At 39.1% G+C, this 20,260-nt stretch overlaps 1 protein-coding gene across 1 annotated transcript in view; it reads right to left on the bottom strand.

Moving 5' to 3' along the window:
• The window catches only part of HAPLN1 (hyaluronan and proteoglycan link protein 1), a 35,285-nt gene extending 15,645 nt beyond the window's left edge, over positions 1-19,640 (bottom strand). Inside the window, exons 1-2 of the mRNA XM_059175416.1 lie at positions 19,327-19,640; positions 18,607-18,729 (exon numbers count right to left, since the gene is read on the bottom strand). Coding sequence (XP_059031399.1) covers positions 18,607-18,703 — 97 coding nt within the window. The 5' untranslated portion in view covers positions 18,704-18,729; positions 19,327-19,640. The remainder of the gene's footprint in view (positions 1-18,606; positions 18,730-19,326) is intronic.
• Between the last annotated feature and the right edge of the window lie 620 nt (positions 19,641-20,260).

Raw genomic sequence — 20,260 nt, forward strand, 5'->3', positions numbered from 1 at the left:
TGACACTGAGCAAAATTTTGGCCTACATTAACTCCACTTACTTATAAAGCTTTGAACCATGTGGGCTGAAAAAATACATAAAATGCCACCTGTATGATAAAGGAGACATAGAAATTATTCTGTGTTTTCACATAATCATCAGGTGTTCCAGAATGAATACAAGGTCTGAGTGCTTCATAAATTAAAGAGTGAAAGCAAAGATCAAAACTCTTGTATAAGGGACTGAGACTTCTAAATTTTTTTTTTCATTTGCTTATAATCCAACATTGTGAGTAGATGTGGTATAATATTGAGAATAGAGCAGATACCAAAGATCTACTGATCTCCCACAAAGTAATTTTTCTAACAAGCCTGCCAGAATGTCTTAAATTCTGCAATTGTTAGTTTTTGGGGGGGTGGGGGGTGGGGAGGCTGTGGCATGGAGGTAATCAATGCCAGAAGTCCATGGCTGGAAGGTTAAGAAAGAAGTGTAATGTGTAACACATCAGGTGATTGAAGGTCATTAGTGTTCATTAATCTAAACCACCAGCATGGCATTGAGAACAATGCTTTTTGTTAGTTTGCTTGTTTTTAGAAGATCGGCACTGCAGATCATAAAGCACTGAGCATTTTGGTGAGAGTGACCTGTTGCAGAACAAAAAAGATATAGGAGAGAGCACTGGCCTGTGAGTCAGGAGCTCTGGGTGTTTCACTGACTGGTCTGCCTCATGAAAATATTGAGTTTTTGGGATTTTTGTCAGGCTTATCATGGCAGGTGGTGGGGTGAGAGGGTGAGCCTCAACCTCCTGAGGGTGAGCCAGGAAACACACCAGCTGGAGAGGTGAGAGGGCAGGGACAAAGAGCAGGAAAGGGGATGGAGCATGAGTGCTCGACTGACCAACTTTGCACCCAATTGTCCAACTTTGCACCTGGCTTGCCTAGTAAGCCTTGAATTTCATCCTTGACTGCGAAAACCTAAGTGGTTTGAAATTAACGTTTAAATCAACCTGTTTGATTAACAGGCAGTTGCAAAGCAAATAAAATGTAAAAGCTAAAAATAAACCTTGATCATCAGAATAAGAGTTCTTGTGCTTTTTTTAAAATTTTAATAAAAAGTATGAAAGAATACATAAAACTAGGCAGCATACATATGCTTCTTTTGGAAGGACTGGATTTTTTTTTAAAGTTTAATTTGTAAGTCACAGAAATTTCATATTTCTATTAGTGAGTATCAATGACAGTGACTTGAAAGATTTGATGCCCTTCAAAGACCACAGTTGTCTCCAGGGGAAACAGCAGGGCCTCATGATTATTTTACGAATTCTGCTGTGAAATCCAGGGGACATCATTCAATTTCACCAAATTATGAAAGCAAATCCATGACCAAACAACTCATCTTCTTATTGCTGTGTCATTTAGATGATCTCTTGCAAACAAGAGATCACAAGCAATTAATTCGTTGCAGAAAAACAATGTAGAAATATGGTATTGGATTTTTTTAAAAGATTTTATTTATTTATTTATTTATTTGTCAGAGAGAGAGAGAGAGAGAGAGCGAGTGAGTGCACACACAAGCAGGCAAAGTAGCAGGCAGAGGTGGAGAAGCAGGCTCCCTGCCGAGCAAGGAGCCCAATGCAGGACTTGATCCCTGGACTCTGGGATCATAACTTGAGCCGAAGACAGCGGCTTAACCGACTGAACCACCCAGGCATCCCATGGATTGGATTATTACCTATTTTTCTTAGTTCTTTTAAAAGTATAGTAATTTTTTTATGGCAGTTCATTGCCGAAGAAATACATATGACAGAAAAAAAAGGTGTTACAGATTGAAGTTCGTCTTTTTACAGTGAATTGTGGATTGTGCAAAATAACCAGTCTTAGCATTAGTTACTTTCTCATTGGGGTATAGATGAAGTAGGGTCATGACTTTGGATTTCCTAGACTAATAAAATGTAAAACACAAAACAAGACAAAAGTGGGCAATATATTTAAGATGACTAAATAAGGACATTAAAAAATATTACTCTCCCAAGGGGAAAAAAAAAAAACTCTACAAACATCATTTGAATTTTTTTTATTGTGATGAAAATGTATGTAACATAAAATTTGCCATTTTAACCATTTTTAAGTGTAGAATTCAGTGGTATTAATTACCTTCACAGTGTTGTGCAACTACCAGAATTTTTATCATTCTGAAGAAAAGCTAATTCCTTCCTGACACTCCAACCTGGTTGGCAGAGACTCAATTGTCAGCTCCATGATGAGTCATTTGAGAAAACTGTACAAGGTTTAAAATTGGTTCCTTATTTTTGTGGTATTTGTTGTCACTTGGTGGGTTTGGATGTGTAAGACTCACACTGTGGAAGGTGTTAGTTTCCTGCAGGTAGACAGACTGGTGCTATGTAGTTACAGTGGAGGCTTGCTTCCTGGCAGGCATTTTTGCTGCAAACCTTCAGCTGCATAAATAATTGGCCGTACACAATTTTGCAATAAAAGATAAGACAAAACACAACAAAACAACTGGTTGCCCATTTGGTTTGACAGTTTGTTGGTTTCATCAATTGGTGGACAGTTTGGTTTCATTTCTCCATTGATGCAATACTCCCAGTTTCTGTTGTGTAAAATCTTAGCCTTCATACAGTGACATAGAGTTTGAACCCATGTTTCCCATAGAATGTTGGAATGTCTATCGACTATAAGCCAAGAACAAACAACAATGTAGCAGACTTCGACAATGCAACACAAAGCTCAGTTACAAGTGCATCTGGATGGCTCAGTTGGCTAAGCAGCTGCTCTTGATTTTGGCTCGGGTCATTATCCCACGGTCCTGGGATGGAGCCCCTTGTGGGGCACTCTATTCAGCAGGGAGTCTACTCATGTACTCTATCTATGTATATAAAAAATAAATAAGACTTTTTTTAAAAAGCTCAATTATAAATATGCATCCAAGTGTTTGGAAACTGGTAAGTCTCTCAATGAAGAAGGAAATTTTATCAAGGAAAGAAAAAATAAGCTGCTGAACAAGGAAATGTACCAAGGCCAAAATAAATAAATACGTAAATAAAATCCACACACACACAAAAAGTCATGATATCATGAATGAAAGACTTTGAAGGCAAGTACTTAGGTATAATCCACAAAATAAAATTAGTTCTTTGCTCAGATTTGCCATGACTCTACACACATTTTAAACATATTTAAATATTTTGTATTTCATAATAAAATGTTTTTAATTTTGTTACTCATATTTCATGTTTCATTATATCTTTAAAAATGAATGTCCTTTTTTAAAAGCATTTTATTTATTTACTTGATGGGCGTGGGGGTGGGTGGGTAGAGATTGTGCACAGGTGGGGGTAGAGGGAGAAGCAGACTCCCCACTGAGCATGGAGCACGATGTGGAGCTCCATCCCAGGACTCTGGGATTATGACCTGAGCCGAAGGCTGATGCTTAGCTGACTGAGTGACCCAGGTGTCCCATGAATGCCCCTTTCTAAAAATTTTTTAATAATTTTATCTTTTTTTTTTTAAGATTTTATTTATTATTTGACAGAGATCACAAGCAGGCAGAGAGGCATGCAGAGAGAGAGAGGAGGAAGCAGGCTCCCTGCTGAGCAGAGAGCCTGATGCAGGGCTTGATCCCAGGACCCTGAGATCATGACCTGAGCTGAAGGCAGAGGCTTTAACCCACTGAGCCAGCCAGGTGCCCTATAATTTTATCTTTTATGGCACAATTGCCTTATCACTAATCATACCATGAAAATGCGGCAAAAATGCTTGTGGCGAAGACACGGCAAAAATATCAGATAGGAGCCAAACCTGCTGGAGGATGAGCAACCAAGATGGGTTTATATCCTTACGGCTTTGCTTACCCGAATCTTCTGAAAATGATCCCTGTGTCTCTGGGCCATGCCTTGTTAACACCGTTCCTGCCACTCCAGGGTAGTGCTTGGCGTGCAAGGTCTCTGTGTGTGACACAGGCTGGGGCTCCCTGGGGTCTGAGCTACCTACAGCACCAGGTGTGGGTGTGGCTGCATTTACTTTATCACATACTGTAGCTCAAAGACAAAAACGTTTTATAGGAACAATGAAACATAGACATGTGTTTCTCACTGTAACTTGTTATACTAGACTAGAATACATACTTCAGGAAAAAATTAAGGAGCGTCTTACTCATTAACCTTTAACTCTGAATCATGATTTTGTTTCCTTCAGACAGGAATGAATCTAGTTTTTTTCCTGAAGCTGTTCATCAGTTGTCCAAAGGTCCCATTGTTTGGCCATGATTCTGTTGGGTCTAGTCAGCTGTGCATCAGACACTTTTATGAGGGCCTTTTCCGTTGTCCTGGCTATCACCCTATCTCCCCACCCAGCCTTTAGCGTCCTTTTGGAGGGCTGGTTGCTTTTAGTCTGTCAGAGACTGAGCTTCTGTTCCTTTCTCAGCTGTTCTGAGCTTCAGAGGACCCTGAGCCTCTCCTCTGGGACTCAGCAGCTCGGGAAGAGTGGACCTGGGCTCTAGCGAGAATCCCTTCTTGCCCTCTGACCCTCTTGCCCCTTTCCCACGTGTCCTTCCTGTCAAGACCTATTGATCTGGCTTTCAGACCAGCTTGGATTTCAGACCACCTTTGCTCTCATCTGGAGTTTAAAGTCTGACCTGAAGACTCATAAGGGTGTGTGTGCTGCTTACTGTTTGTATCAATTCAGAAGAAACAGTTACATTTACTTAAACTGTATGAGAAAAGATTGATAAGAAACTAATGAGGGGCGCCTGGGTGGCTCAGTGGGCGCCTTCGGCTCAGGTCATGATCCCAGGGTTCTGGGATTGAGCCCCGCGTCGGGATGTCTGCTCCGCGGAGAGCCTGCTTCCTCCTCTCTCTCTCTGCCTGCCTCTCTGCCTACTTGTGATCTCTGTCTGTCAAATAAATAAATAAAATCTTTAAAAAAAAAAAAAAGAAAGAAACTAATGACTTCGGTAGCCTGTGGGAAGGTGAGGTGGGTATCTGGCAGAGGTCTCTTGGAGATTTTCACTGTGTGTACTTAGATATTTAGAAAAAATGTGAACTATGCAAATATATCACCTACACTCACACTAAATAAAATAGTTGAGGGAATTTAACTGACAAATAAGTAAACACAAAGCCTTGACAAAAGTGTCTCAGGAGAGATACACAAGAAACCAGTAGCCACAGCCCAATATACTGTTGTGATTGCAGAATTACATTTTTGCAGACCTATGGCTCTGCTAATAAAAAGCTTCTCTTTAAACATGTCTTCAAGCATGCCAATTTCGCTTCATTTCCCCTCTTCTTCTTCTTCTTTTTTTTTTTTTTTACAGATTTTATTTATTTATTTGACAGAGAGAGATCACAAGCAGGCAGAGAGAGGAGGAAGCAGGCTCCCCGCCAAGCAGAGTCCAATGTGGGGCTCGATCCCAGGACCCTGAGATCATGACCAGAGCCAAGGGCAGCGGCTTAACCCACTGAGCCACCCAGGTGCCCTTCCCCTCTTCTTTTAAGAAACCATTGACCAAGGAATTGATTGCTGTCTAGCTTTGACTGTAAAGGAAAAGTCCTGCACTAAAAATAAGTGAAGGCTGCTCTTTGGTGTAAAGTCACTGCTCTTTCTCACCATCTGTGACCTTGCCTTTTGGACTCCGAGGCTCTAAGGACACACCCCTCCCCACACTGCTCACTGCTCCTGCCCCCTGCCCAGGCTCACTTCTGACTATGGTATCATCTGTGCCCCCTGCTTGCTGCTGTCAATCTGCAGCTGAACCCAAGTGCTTAGAAATGGGCTTTCACAATGTCCTTAAATGGCAAGTGTCCTTCCAGTCAACATGTGATGTGCTGTGGCGCGTGCTCTCAGGGATTGACAGTATCCGTCTGCCTTCCTTGCCTTAGAGCTAACTTGCTTCTGTAATGGAAAACTGCCCAACACCAGCATACAGTATTGTTCTGAGTGATGTTTATCATGAATGGGTACCATGTTATTCTCTTATCCATAATTCATCGTAAAAAATAAGAATAAATGTTACCATCGTTTTAGAGCCTACAGGTTTGATCTAGGACACTTTTTTTTTTTTTTTAAGGTGGGTTTTTTTTTTGTTGTTGTTTGCTTGTTTTGTTTTTGTTTTCTGGGACAGTGGAACTTTTTCTTCCTACAGGATGTCTTAGACAAAAGTCTGCCACATAAATCTGATCAAAGGTGAGCTTCTTTGCTTGAAACAGGCATCTAGAGCCTCCAAGCAACTGTAGGCAGTCCACTGAACACTCTTTAAAAATCTCTTTTTTCAGAGGTAAACCTGAAAGCTATGTTAGTATCCTGAAAAATAGTCTGTCTTCATCTTTTTTTCTAGCAGGAAGAAGTAAAGTGTGAGGAGGATGTTTAATTCTTTCCAATGACTAAGTTCTTTGTGGCTTTGTTTTTCCTTATCCTTTCTGTCTGGTGGTGGTTTTTTTTTGTTTGTTTGTTTGTTGTTTGTTTTGTCAGTCATAATTTACTGGTTAAGCTTATGGACTCCCACGCTGTATCATTTAACATTTCTGTGACTCATTTTCCTCATGAGTAAAATGGAGTTAAGCCACCTTTTTTCTAGATTTCTTATGAGAGTTAAATGAGGTGATTCACTAAGAACTAAACTTTATGCCTGGTATCTGGTGAGTGCGCAGTGGCTCTTGCTGCCCAACACTTACTGAGGTCCAAAGTGTACTAGGTATGCAAACTGGCTTCTATCTTTGATATCGACTTCTCTCCTGTGCTCTTTCTGAAGACAGTTTCTGGAAGGCATTGGTTCCTGAGAAATCCATTCTCTCATCAACTTTGGATTGTTCTTTTAATCTACTAGGACAGGAGCTCATTCAGGAGCACTACCTTGAAGGCTTTTCAAAAAAACCCAAATCTATATCTATATAATCCAACTTCTTCCCGTCTCCTCCATTTCCTTGAGGATTCTGGACAGTCTTCATTTAGGTATAGGGACGGCATGTATTCATTTACAGCCGCTGCCCCACCTAGCTCCTCTGCCTTCTTGTAAGAATCCCCACGGTGGCCAGGTTTCTCCAGGAAACAGGAACAATTCTTGGGTCACATGGCTGGCTCAGTCATTAAGGGTCTGCCTCCGGCCATGTATCTTTACACATGACACAAAATCCAGGCTAACTGACTCACTTGAATTGTAAGACAGACTACTTACAAAGTAGTAGAAGGAAGGTGCTGTATGGAATGCTAAAAGACGACAGAATTTGGGGGCACCTGGGTGGTTCAGCTGGTTAAGCATCTGCCTTCGACTGAGGTCGTGATCCCAGGGTCCTGGGATTGAGTCCTGTGTCGGGCTCCCTGCTCAGCACTGAGTCTGCTTCTCCCTCTGCCTCTCCCCACTGCTTGTGTACTCACTCTTGCTCTCTCTCTTTCCCTCTCAAATAAAGTCTTAAAAAAAAATAAGAATAGTCGTAAGAATAGTTTCTTCAAGGTCCACAATCAAACTTTTTTTCATAGTGATTTGCTTTCTTCTGAGACATACTTATAGCAATTGAATAGAAGATGACAGCCAATCTTTACACACTGACGGACTCAACAGTCTCTAAGAAAAGGCTTAGACAGAAGCTGTATTAGGAGCATGAGAATCAGCCTGCCTGAGTTTGAATCTCAGCTTTCCACTTAATAACCATATGAGTGGGAACGGCTTTGAACCTCTCTTAGCTTCAGTGGGGATAACCACCTTCATGTAGTGCTATATGAGATGACCTATGCAGTCCATTTTCTCTTGTGCACCACACATAGTGGTTTTAAATGTAAATATTCACTAATTAATATTATTGCCATTGCTAAGTCCATTATAACTTGCCCCAGAAATAAAGACAATCTAAATATTGTTGTCATCTTAGGGTTATCTGCTCTAGATAATAATTTTCAGAGTTTAAATTTATCTATGATATCAAAGACTTATGCACAAAAATAGTAATTAATTTGTATAATTTTAGACTAAAAAACTTAATTGGGTTATCACATGATAGATTATGGAAAAAATGAAAAATAACATTTGAATATTTCACTAATATGGTCAATGGCATTCTTAATATAAACACTTTCCAAGATTTTACTTTTAATATAGGTTTCTTCCAAAGGGTACAGGGAAACCAAAACATTAGCGTGAGTCATTCTTCTTCATTTGGCTGTAATTAACCACACACTCTTTAATTATTGGAAATGTGTCTTTATGTGGTAAAGGGCTGGAGCTCAAATCTACTTGACTCTGCTCAGACCACTTCCACTTTGTGGTGAAATGTAAGGTCCAGTTATCCATAATCTGCAGAAAAGACATTTCGGTTTCATACACTGGTATGGTTAATGTCTTCACTTAGTATGCAAGACCTCAAGATAATACTATCACAGAGTCAATCCTGGACGCAAAAGGAATTCTTTGCTTTTTAATGAACAATCAAATTGATAACCTATAACGTGTCAAGTAATGAGTGCCGAAACAAATGAAAGCTAAGTCGAACGCAAATACCCAGGTGGGCAGGGCTGAGGGAACTGATGGGAGCACCATGGTGCTGAGAACACCAGGGAGTGGAACAGACCGTGCCACTGCAGTGTATGCATCCTCCATTCTGCAGGGGAGCAGGGTACTGGTTCCCGCTGATGATGTCCGATGCAATGCCGGTTGAAAAATAGCAGGTTATTTGGACTTTTCAACAGATGCCAGAAATGTGGATTTTCATGCAAACGTCTCCTATTTTTAAAGCCTTGCAATTAATTTAGATTTTTAAAAAATTACATGAGAAAAAAATAAATATGTGATGTCTGCATCCTCTTTTCGCGTTACCTATTGGAGCTGAGCGTCTCCAAAGCCCAGACCAGGCTAGCTGTCGAAGGGACAACTTGAGTCCTTCTTCCCCTGCCCACACCTGTCCTTTCCGCCATCTTCCTCAATTTCTTTATGCCTCACCATCCATTTGTTTTTGTTCAAGGCACAATCTAGAAGGTGTGTTTGATATACTCTTTTCCCTTAATCTCTATATCCAGTCTATCAGAAGTGTTGCCATCTCTACCTTCTTCTTACTTTTTCCCCTAATTGGTTGATATCTCTCTCTCTACCACCCATTTCCACTGCTGGGTCCTAGCACCTAGCGTCCACATCACTATGATTTCTCACCTAAGCTACCCCAAGACTCCCTTAAGGATCTCACTTTTCTTCTTGCAACACCATAATCCAGTACTCATGAGTCTTTTGTATTTGTAAGTCATATTACATCACTCTCTTGCTCAAAATCTTTAGCCATTTTTCAATGTTTTTAGAATAAAACCTGAACTCTGTACTCTAGACCAAATATAAAGTATTATGGCCTCACTCCTGCTTATTCTGTCCACCTCATCTAAAACCCTACTCTCTTCATGGTGAGGCTGCAGTCCCCCCAGCTTCTCTCGAGCTTGAAAGCGCTGTGTTTACTGCCCTCTTAGAGAATTCTTGTTACTCACTCACGTGGAGAGCTCTGTTTCCCGCTTTTGATGTGACACGTTCCTGCTTACTATTCAGATCTCAGCTCATAGAACCCCTCCTGACTCTGACTCCCCTCTAAAGTGATTCATCCCATGACCCTGTGGGCGCGCCCTCATAACAATTTTTCCCTTAAAAACACCTTATATTTATTGTTTGTGAGTTCATTTGTTTCACTGATTTAATTACATATGCAGGAGCTAAAGTTCAAGAAGCCTGGTCTTGAAGCAATGTTGATCTTAATATGTTGTGGGCAGTCTATAAAAACCTGTTACTTTATTCATCTTTTAGTATTCTTTTCCCTGAAAACGATCTCAGTGAAGTACAGTACTAGCCCTCTAATCAGCTTTTCAATACTTTAAGCCTTAAGACCGTTTGTTAATGATTGTGCCATAAAAGACAAAGCAAAGTGAGAATTCAAAATAATCCTGTGCAGATTTTGGAGATTTAAAGACTATCAGCATAATTTATGACACCTTTCAAAAGAAAGTAAGAATTACTCATAACCCACATTACACTAGGGAACCAAATGTTGAAATTTACCCCTCTACTCTTAAAAAAAGCAACAAACAAACAAAAAAAGACCATTGTGTGAAATATTATTTTTTCCTAGTAAAATTATTAGCCACAGATAATTATAAACCCATAGTGAAAAAATACAGTCATATAACTAAGACCATAAGAAATTTATGTAATGCCTCTTGCGACTTATAAGGAAACCTACCTAACTTTCACCTCTACCTAACCCACCTCTCGTTACCTGTGCCTTCACTACCATTCAGTAACTCTGAGCAAAATACACAAACATCATACCCAGTGCTTTCTAGGAACAAGGCAAAGCAAGAAGGTAAAGCGAGCACCATTACAAATAGAATCATCTAGAGATGGAAGTCTCCTCACTTCAAAGATATGTTTTCAATGGTGTTCTTATTTTAAATTTATAATCTCTTTCAGAAACAAGGTAAGACACTCTTTTTTCCCACTTTCTTCACCTAATTAATACACTTGACTTGTAGTGAACGCTCCCTGTTCTAACATGCCTTGTTAATTTCATGCGTGATGAACTATGGACTTTCTGGGTTTTTACACGTAATGTCTCTGTCCCTTTTGAGTGGACAGTGTTTGGAAAAGGTAGGGAGAACTCTTGTTTAACTTCAGTTGTTCAATATACTTCAAAGAGTAATCCAAAAGTGGCTGGAAACATCCTGCTCAGAATTTACACATGTGGTAACTAGTCACTGAGTAAACGCTGAAGTCAAGTAACAACATGTGTAATGAAAACAAGATTAAAATGGCTACTATTTGTATTGACTACTTGATAGTCATTTGGGGGGCACACATGGTTATTGGTATAACATACACAAAATATGTTTGAAGAAATTTCATAGAACTTTTAGATTTCTTATGCTTTTAATGTCCTCATTTTGGAATAAAAATATTTCTATAGGGGCGCCTGAGTGGCTCAGTGGGTTAAAGCCTCTGCCTTCGGCCCAGGTCATGATCCCAGGGTCCTGGGATCGAGCCCCGCATCGGGCTCTCTGTGCCGCAGGGAGCCTGCTTCCTTCTCTCTCTCTCTCTGCTTGCCTCTCTGCCTACTTGTGATATCTGTCAAATAAATAAATAAAATCTTTAAAAAAAAATTTCTATAACAAAGGTTTATCTCCCCTGGGTATTATCACTTTGATAAACTCTTAATTGAATATATTAACTTCTTAGCATTTTGGTAGATTTTTCTCTGCCAGAAGACTTTCCTGAAACAGGAATTTTCCACTTTATGTTTAAAATAAAAAGCCAAAGCAATAAAGAAATCTAAATCTATTTTTTTCTTGATATCTAGTAAAGCCAGAGAAATAGCATGTTAAAATTACTTTAACATTAAGCAATTAAGCTATAAGTCAGTGCTTTAGCTGAGTCAACATTAGTTCTTGCAAAGTTGCAACCAAAGGGAAAGGCTTCTTTATTTAATGGATTTTCTGGATACTTGGGAAAGTTTCCAAATAATTATTGGCTTCCGGCATGATTTGCCCATTTCAGAGAAAGCCGTAGCTGGTAGTGTGAATTTGTTGTTACCTGAAGAGATTATTAAATGTAGGTTTTTATACCTGGAAACAGTCTAAAATGTATTGCTTTAATATGCTTTATAGCATAACATAGAATCAGCATTCTAGGTGTTATTAGTTTAAAAATATTCTTAAGATGTATTTTATGGATTTAAATCTACTATGTGATAAAAAGTTCAGTGAGTATGGATACAAAGTTCTAAATAGTAAGAGTTGTTTTTTTTAATAGCTATTTACTCTTTTCTCCATATTTCCTCCTCTGTTTAATACTTATTTTATTCTTTTTTGTCACCTTTTTCTTGCCCAGTACTCTTGTCAGCAAGCTCACTGAGGAGATGGTCTGTCCTTCCTCAGAGAATAGCCCAATTCTTTGCATGAAAGAGGCCAGTGTTTATTAAGTGACTAAAGATTTTCTCAAAAGGACACACAAATGCTGAGAAGACTAGGGCAGGGCTATCAGATGTAAAGTTGGTATGAAATCATACATATTTCTGAACCTGGATGAAGGAATTTATAGAAATTACATATTAATCTATAGTCATTTCAGTCCTTGCCTTTTCTGTTTATAACCCCTATGTATGCATATATATGTTTCACTATACATAGGTGTGCATGTACTATACATGCATGTAACTATACATGGGTAGCAACCATATAGTTGAAGAAAAGGACTGCCATGTTTGACTAAGATCTATAGGTCAAAGCAACTTGCTTTTTTGAGTATGTTTCTGTTTAAATAAAATTAATAACAGATAATGCTGTCTTCTGTCTGTAGTATTCCATAACTTTCCATCAGTTACCATAGGCAGTAGTAGTTCCATATTCCTAGCAATGTCTGTCTCTCACTAGATTAGAACTGCATGAAGACAAAGACCTTGTGTTTTGTTCATCATTCTATCCCCAGTGCCCAATGGACTAGGAGCTCGCTATAGCCTGAATGTTTGTATCCCTTCAAAATTCATATGTTAAACAGTGATCCCCATGTAATGGATTTTAGAGGCAGAGTCTTTGGTATGTAATAAATTCATGAGGGTAGAACCCTCATGAATGGGATTAATGCCCTTATAAAAAAAGACCCAGGAGGGATCCTGTGTTCTTTTCCATCCTGTGAGTTCACAGAGAAAAGACAGTCATCTATGAACCAGGAAGCTAGCTCTCATCAGACACCAAATCTGTCACTGCTATGACTTTTCAGCCTTCTAGAACTGTGAGAAATACGTTTCTGTTGTTTATAAGCCACCCCGTCTATGGTATTGTCTTACAGCAGCCCAAATAAGTGTACATATGTATGTATGGAGTACATGAGTATTTTTATGTAAGTATGTGTATGCCTTTATACACATTTCCTTCACTGGGGGACACATCTATTATATTCACATGGTGACAGTCTTAGTTTGATCAAATGATAAGTCTGTGTTTAATGTAATTGGTTCTTATTATCATATTTGGCTTTATGTCCTGTCAAAAACTAGTAGATTTTAGAAAGGTCATCCAATACTCATGATGTTGCTAATTTTTATAATGTCATGATTAAGCTAGCCAATATTTTATAGTCAATAATTTCTAGATAGAATTATTAATTATTAATAGCATATGTGTTTATCTAAATGCAATTTGGAAAATACGCTTGATATTTGTGGATTTTGCAATTGTGGCAGATAGCATTACCCTGGCTCAGAAACACAAAAATGAATTAATTTAACTTTGAAAACAGACTCAGAGTACAGATAAGTTTTAAGTGGAAGAGAGGAAATTAAGCTGGAGGAACACTTATCTAGTTCTCACATGAAATTCTGGCTCTGTGGATGGTTTGTGATCATACATTATTAAATTCACTCCCCCTCCCCTTGATCCACTCTGCACCACCAGATCCCGACTCTGCAGATATTACATAAGGAACAGGATAGCATAGCAGTGGCCATTTGTAATCTGAATACTCTACAAAAAGCTTCACGTACACATCAGGCAAATTGCTGCCCGCTGCTCTGGGTGCACTCTCATGGCGTGTAAGGTGCTGTGCGCAGTTTGGGAGCCACGCATATGACCGAATTTGCTCCCAAACTCATAATCATCTTCCTCATCTGCCATCCCTCGTCCCATGAACTACAAAGACATCTCTGAGCTCTGGAAAGACTGACTGGGACTTGATTAGGAAAAGCGCCTGGATTTGGGTCCTGGATTTATTCCACAAATGTGAATTGATCACCTATTATGTGCAGGTCATGGTTTAGGTCACTGGGATACATCAGACCAAAATTCCCAACCTACCCTTGTGGAGCTGAAGGGCACAGGTGGCAGAAATGGATACAATTACATAAAATAAGTAGACTAGGTAACCAGTGTTATAGAGAAAAGTAAAAAAAGGCGAGAGACACTGGGGTGCCAGAGGAGGGGCAGAATGTAGTTGGCAGGGAGAATTCATTAAGAAAGTGGGAAATGATCCCAGATTTGAAGAAGGAGAAGAGATTAGTGGAGAGAAACTTCCCCTCAAAGCCATGTCACCTGGGATAAGCAACGCAAAAGCTATGGATCTTTATTTCTTCATTGCTATGATGGAATTTTGATCGAAATGATCTATGCTTGTTCTTTTAAGTTCTTAAATCCCATACATGATGATTTAACTTATGCCAACCATTACAGAATGGAAGCAGCCATATAATGTTCATCTAGCCCACACCGTGTGTCCTGTGTCGCTAAATGCTGTGAATGCCACAGGATTTCAGAAGTTCTCACTATGAGAGTAGTCATTTGGAAGTATCTCATTACACTCATTCATTTTTCAACAAACATGTTAAGCACCTACTATGTGCCAAGCAGTATTGAATAGTTGGGATATTCCAAAGCTCACAGTATGATGAGGGAAGGGAGGCATGTTAGCACAAAGGAACACATGTGACACTGGAACACAAAGGTTGTTTGAGGCACACACCAGTTGGAGGGGGCCAACCACACTGAGTGGGAGTATCCGCTTTCAGTGGGGGTTCCAGATATGCATTATGTTTTCCTCTTATTATTATTTAAAAAAATTTAAAATAGCTTATATGTGTTCACCTTAAATATTACTTAAGTTTGGAAAGCTTCAGTTCCCAAAAGGAAAGTAAAAATGATCAGATGACATTTAATACTATTGGGGAAATCTTAAATTGTGAAATTAAAGAGGACAAAGTAGGCAACTTAGAAAATATTTACTTCCATAGAACTAAGATAATGACGTGGTTCTGTTAACAAATGAATTTGAAACGTTGACCTTTTCCCACCAGTATTTGTGCTCCGTTTTATATTTAAAAGTCATTTTTTTGTTGCTGTCATTACTTTCATTAATATTTTCCCATGTTTTTATTTAAATTCTAGTTAGTTAAAATATAGTGCAACATTAGTTTCAGGTGTGAAATTTAGTGAGTCAACACTTCCACATAACACCCAGCACTCATCACAAATGCCATCCTTAATCCCAATCACCCATTTAACCTATCCCCCCCAAGCCTATAAAAGTCAGTTTTCTATGATGGTTAGGAAGCAATAACCATGACAATAATAACTGTTATCTATTGGAAGCTTATTGTGTGCCAGGCTCAGAACTAGGCAGTTTTCCATGTATTATCTAATTTAATTCTCACAAAGCTCTATGGAATCTGTGATCATCCCCCGTTTTCTAGATGCGGTAACTGAGACCTGAAAAGATGAAGTTAGTTGTCCAAGGTCTAAAACCAATAAATAGCAGTAAGTCTAACATTCTTGAACTTGCCATTAGAAGACCCTTTCTTGAACTCCAGAGGCAGAAAGTGCTGACTCTCTGACCCATGTAAGGTTAAACACTTAAATATTCAGTGTAACTATAATTGCTTTTCACATTGGTTAATGGGCAAATGGTCAAAACATTTCTCTGCTGTCTTAGGACTTATATTTTATAAAGTATATTCTTCATCTCTGAACTTCTTCTGGAAATTCAAAGTATACACAGAGCGTTTTTAGACCCGATCTAAATATTTTAAAAATTGTGCTTCTGTGTGATTTGGTACGCCATACAAAATTCTTCTTCTTTTTAAAAAAAAAAAATTTTTTTTAAGACTATTTGAGAGAGGTAGAGAGAGAGCACAAGTAGGCAGAGCAGCAGGCAGAGGGAGAGGGAGAAGCAGGCTCCCCGCTGAGCAGGGAGCCCGATGCAAGCCTCAATCCCAGGACCCTTAGATCACGACCCAAGCTGAAGGCAGATGCCTAACTGACTGAGCCACCCAGGCGCCCCCAAAATTCTTCTTAATGACCTCAAGTTTCAAAGGATTTATAAGTTGTTTGACGAGGCACCTTATGAAATAAGGAGTACAGTCCATTAGTTGAGAGTGTTATGGAGAAGACATTAACAAAAGCTATCTCTTCTGATTGATGGAAGTAACTGAGGAAATTACCCTTCCCTACATTGAGGAGAGTATATGCTATACAAGCGAATATTCTGACTTCCGCATTTTCAGCAGACTTCATGGGCAAGTGAAATTTCTTTCTTATGTAAACAAATTGGTTAAACAACAACAACAACAACAAAAATAATGGGAATGAATTGGTACTCATACAATTTTATTTAAAGCTGTGTTTTTCCCCATGAGAAGTTGGAAGAGTTTTCATCACAAGAAAATGCTTTTTACTAGGAACGCTTTGCACAGGGGCCTGCACTTACTGTTTCTTTTTTTCCCCCTGGTAACTTGACTTTTTTTTTTAAACCCAGTTTAAACCCAGTTTTTTTGTGCCTATATCTCTATGGAAGCTTCCATGACAAAATTAGGAGGAAGCCCTCAGAAAAGTAATTAGGTGACCCTTATGCATGAGACTCAAGAATGTACTGAAGCGTTGAACATCTCTACCATGGCAGCCAAGGAGAATTCAAGGTTGATGGGCATTATTCCTCCACTATTATTTAGGCCTAGAGAACTTAGAGTACAAAAATAGAAATTAAACGAAAAATGGGAGATAGAAAAGGTGTTTCTGTAGTAATATGAATTTTGAACAATTTTCTATCGCTGAGAGAAGCTCATACTGCTTATCAGTCCAATTCAGGAATTTGAGATTTAGATTACTAATTTAATCTGCTGACTGTAAAGTTCATATCAAATTTTAGGAGGATTTCAGCTCCCTTAAATTCCTTCTGGGCCAAGTTTGAAAAATAACAGTTTTAAATGTGAGAAAATCATAAAGGATTTCCACAAGTAGTAAAGGTCATCTGCTTCAATGATTATCTACTGTGCTCTATGGTTTACTTTTGTGTTGTAAAAGACAACTGAAATTATGGCAGACCACTTGGAAGCGTTTCTCTGAAGGACTGAAGAAAAAGAAAGTTCAATCTGAGTGCAATCATAAAGGAAAAAGAAAACTTTTTATTAAATAAAATAACAATGATGAGTATTTAGAGAAATTTTAAAATAAATTCCAGACTTAGGATCATGTCTCAAGTCACATCTCAGCCCAAACAAAGTATAGGCTTTGTGGTTTTATTACTTGAAAGCTGTGAATAACTTTCTAAGAATATGAATTTACAATTAAAATGAAGTGGAGTATCCAGTCACTTAAAAAAAAAAAAAAAGGGTATTGTATGCAAATGATCTGGATAATTCTGATCACTTGTGTCAAAAATTCCTTTGCACTAAATTTCAGCAGAGCATATGGGGTTGGAAAGGCTGGAGCAACAAAAGTTTTCATTGCTAAAAAAACTTGAGTCTGACTTATAGCCTCCTCAGGAGTATTTTAAAAATAATATTTTCATACTTTGGGTGCAATTTGGGCTAAATGTTTTGTACATAGTTAATAATGTAACAAATTTAATAATTACTTAACACTGCTACTGTTAATGATGAGTTATTACTATTTTGGCTGAATTGAATTCTGTGATTAGATGTTCAAGGATGTTCTCCTTCCTCAAGAAATCTCTGTGTATAAGTGCCGTACAGCCTTTGGGAGACAGCTTTGATTCTACTACACACGTTAAAGAAATAGCTGAGACAGCAGCTTGCATAGTAAAATTTGTGATTATATAATTCCTTTCCACGGTCCAACACTGGAAAACCTTAAAGCTGTGGGAAGCAAAGAGAACTGAAAGAGAGATGTCTAAAATAGCTAGACACCGTCAAATTCAGAATCCTATTCGTGTAGTTGTCATATACGCACGGAAATACTTCTAGCAAGACTTACACTATCATTTGACCTTCACAAACCATACTTTCCAACAGGGGATGACAGTTTTCTGAGACTATGCTTTTGACCTTGAAGATGTAACTTCATGTTTTATGTCTCTTGGCAAACTTATAATGCCTCTTGTCCCCAAACTGAGTTCATCTAAAATTAATATCATCATATGTTTAAGCTGTTCGGGTCTATAATAATTTTTATTTTAATTATTCAGCATCCAAGGGCAAAGAGAGATGCTGCAGCTCCTTTAAAACTCTCATTGCATAAGTCTTTCAGCTTTCCTAATGCAGGATGTCCCTCATCTGAAGCTGGGACTGAGGAAACAGCTGCATTGTACTGCATGCAGTCTCCAATCTTGCTACAGCTCTCAGCCTTAGGATTCAGCTGAGCTGGACAGAAATATGCAGGAGCAATATATTGGTCCGTGGGAAACGGAAGCTTTACCAGAGGAGATGGTCACAAGGTGAGTTACTCTCCTGAATCTTAGCTTGTCTGTCTTTCATTTTCACACTGTTTCTTAATGATTACTCTCACAGAAATGACCCTACATCCTAAGTTTCACTTCCTCTGTCTCCCCGCTTTTGCTTACATTTAAATAAACTTTATGCCCTGCATTCTACTTAGAAGACAGCCACTGTACTAAAAAGCCTTCAACAATGGCATCGACCCCCTGCCGCTGGACGTTCTTAAGCCATTCCACTTTGATCGTCCTCAATTCTTAGCCCTACTGAAATGCAACGGCACTCAAACGCCCGTGGAGAGCGAGTTCACCAATTAACAGAAAGGAAAAGAAAAAAGTCAATGCAGCAGAACTAAAATTCAGAAGCCCCAATCAAGCATCCCAACTCCAAGGAACTTGCAATTAATTTGACTTTCATAAGAGAACATGTGTTTTCTTACCTTGGATGTGAATCACTCTGTCATGATCTAGAGTGTAGTTGTCTGAATGATCAGCCCAGCAGATTGAAATCAGCACCAGAAGAAGTAGCCTCTTCATCTTTATAACCCAGGGAATCTTCTTCACTGCGAGAGCATCACATACAAAGAGGCTTGTGAGATTTAGAACCCTTTGGAGTGTTGCACTGCACTTCTTATTACTGCCTTATCATCAGAGAATGGGTCTGTAAAAATATTTAACCCAATCTGTTCAGAAAGTTACTGTAGCTGTCTTTGGGAGCTGAAGACTGCAGCCTTGAACAATTCTAGTTTCCCTTATGTAGCCAGAGTCCAAATCGTGTTTAACTCTATCTTTGCAGAATTCTAAATCTAGAAATTTACATCAGTATTGTTCTGATATGAAGAATTATAGTTGGTTACAAAAAGATATGGCAATGATACAGAAGGACTTTGAAAATATTTAAATCTCTGAATTGGAAGTATTACTTAACAAAACAATCATTTGATATATGTATACAGGAGTAATCCCCAGTCTAATTAGGAACTGAATCTTAAACTGGGGCAAATAATATTTGCTTGGAAGTTGACATCCTCATTCATTTTACATGTGGCTTCCTAAGCAGGTTAGATTTGCTTGTTCTGAATAGAAAAAAAGAAGACAAAAAAAAAAAAAAAATCCCTGGTGTGAAGCAAAAGCAGCACATTTATTCGAGATTCACTTACCATCTTAAACCTGACTTGGGTCGATGGTGAAGAGTTGAAAATGAGGGACCAACTAGGTTAGAGTCGTGCATGCTACCACTGCAGTCATCCTGATTGATTTTTCACTCATTTTTACCTAAAATGCTGACGCACCAACTTTGAGCGCCTGGTAGGGTCTCTGCAGCCGGGGGAGGCACGGCTGGCTGCAGGGAATATCCCTGCCTGCCTCCAGAGGAATGAGGCAGATGAAGACCAGAACCGGACAGCAAAGCCTAGCTCCAGTCCTGAGTCAAAGAGGCAGAGCCCTCGTTTGGCAGTCCTTTATGGCAAGACCGATTTGAGAAAGGGAGACATGCTCCCCCCAAATTTTGTCATCTGAAGGACTCCAAGTGATGGGAACCCCATGACCTTGGCCGTATTTGTCAGGCAAGAATCTCAGGGTCGCTCCTCTGCTTTACCGTGAAAGCTGAGGCAAATATTAACAAGGGCTTTCTTTTTCTCTCATGCACATAGCAGCCTTAACAACACTTGGCTATTTTTAAAACTGAAATTGCACAGTACTGGCTTCTCACACTAATTTGTTTTTTCCAGGAAAGCCTGACTCTCTGGAATACTTATTAAAGAGCTCTGAGTCTGTTCCTGGAGGTCCTTGCAGGTCCGCCTAGACTCGGGAGCCCAATGATAACACGAGTCACCGGCGTCCCCTGTCTCTTGGGGGACAGAGGCACCTCCCTGCATTCTCCCCACTAAAACTTGGCATCGTTGGGATGCCTATGGCTTCAGTCGTTCATGTTTGCTTTACTCCTTTTTTTTCCTCTTCCTTATGTCACAGAAAGAACCTGGTAGATGAGCAAATTAAGAAACTCACTTTTCTGGGAAACTGAGAGTGTCCCCTTCAAAATCCTACCTGACTTGCTAATCTTATGTTGTAAAGTTCACTTGCTTGTTCCTTCGA

This window comes from Mustela lutreola, chromosome 5, assembly GCF_030435805.1.
Source record: "Mustela lutreola isolate mMusLut2 chromosome 5, mMusLut2.pri, whole genome shotgun sequence".
Classification (NCBI taxonomy): domain Eukaryota; kingdom Metazoa; phylum Chordata; class Mammalia; order Carnivora; family Mustelidae; genus Mustela; species Mustela lutreola.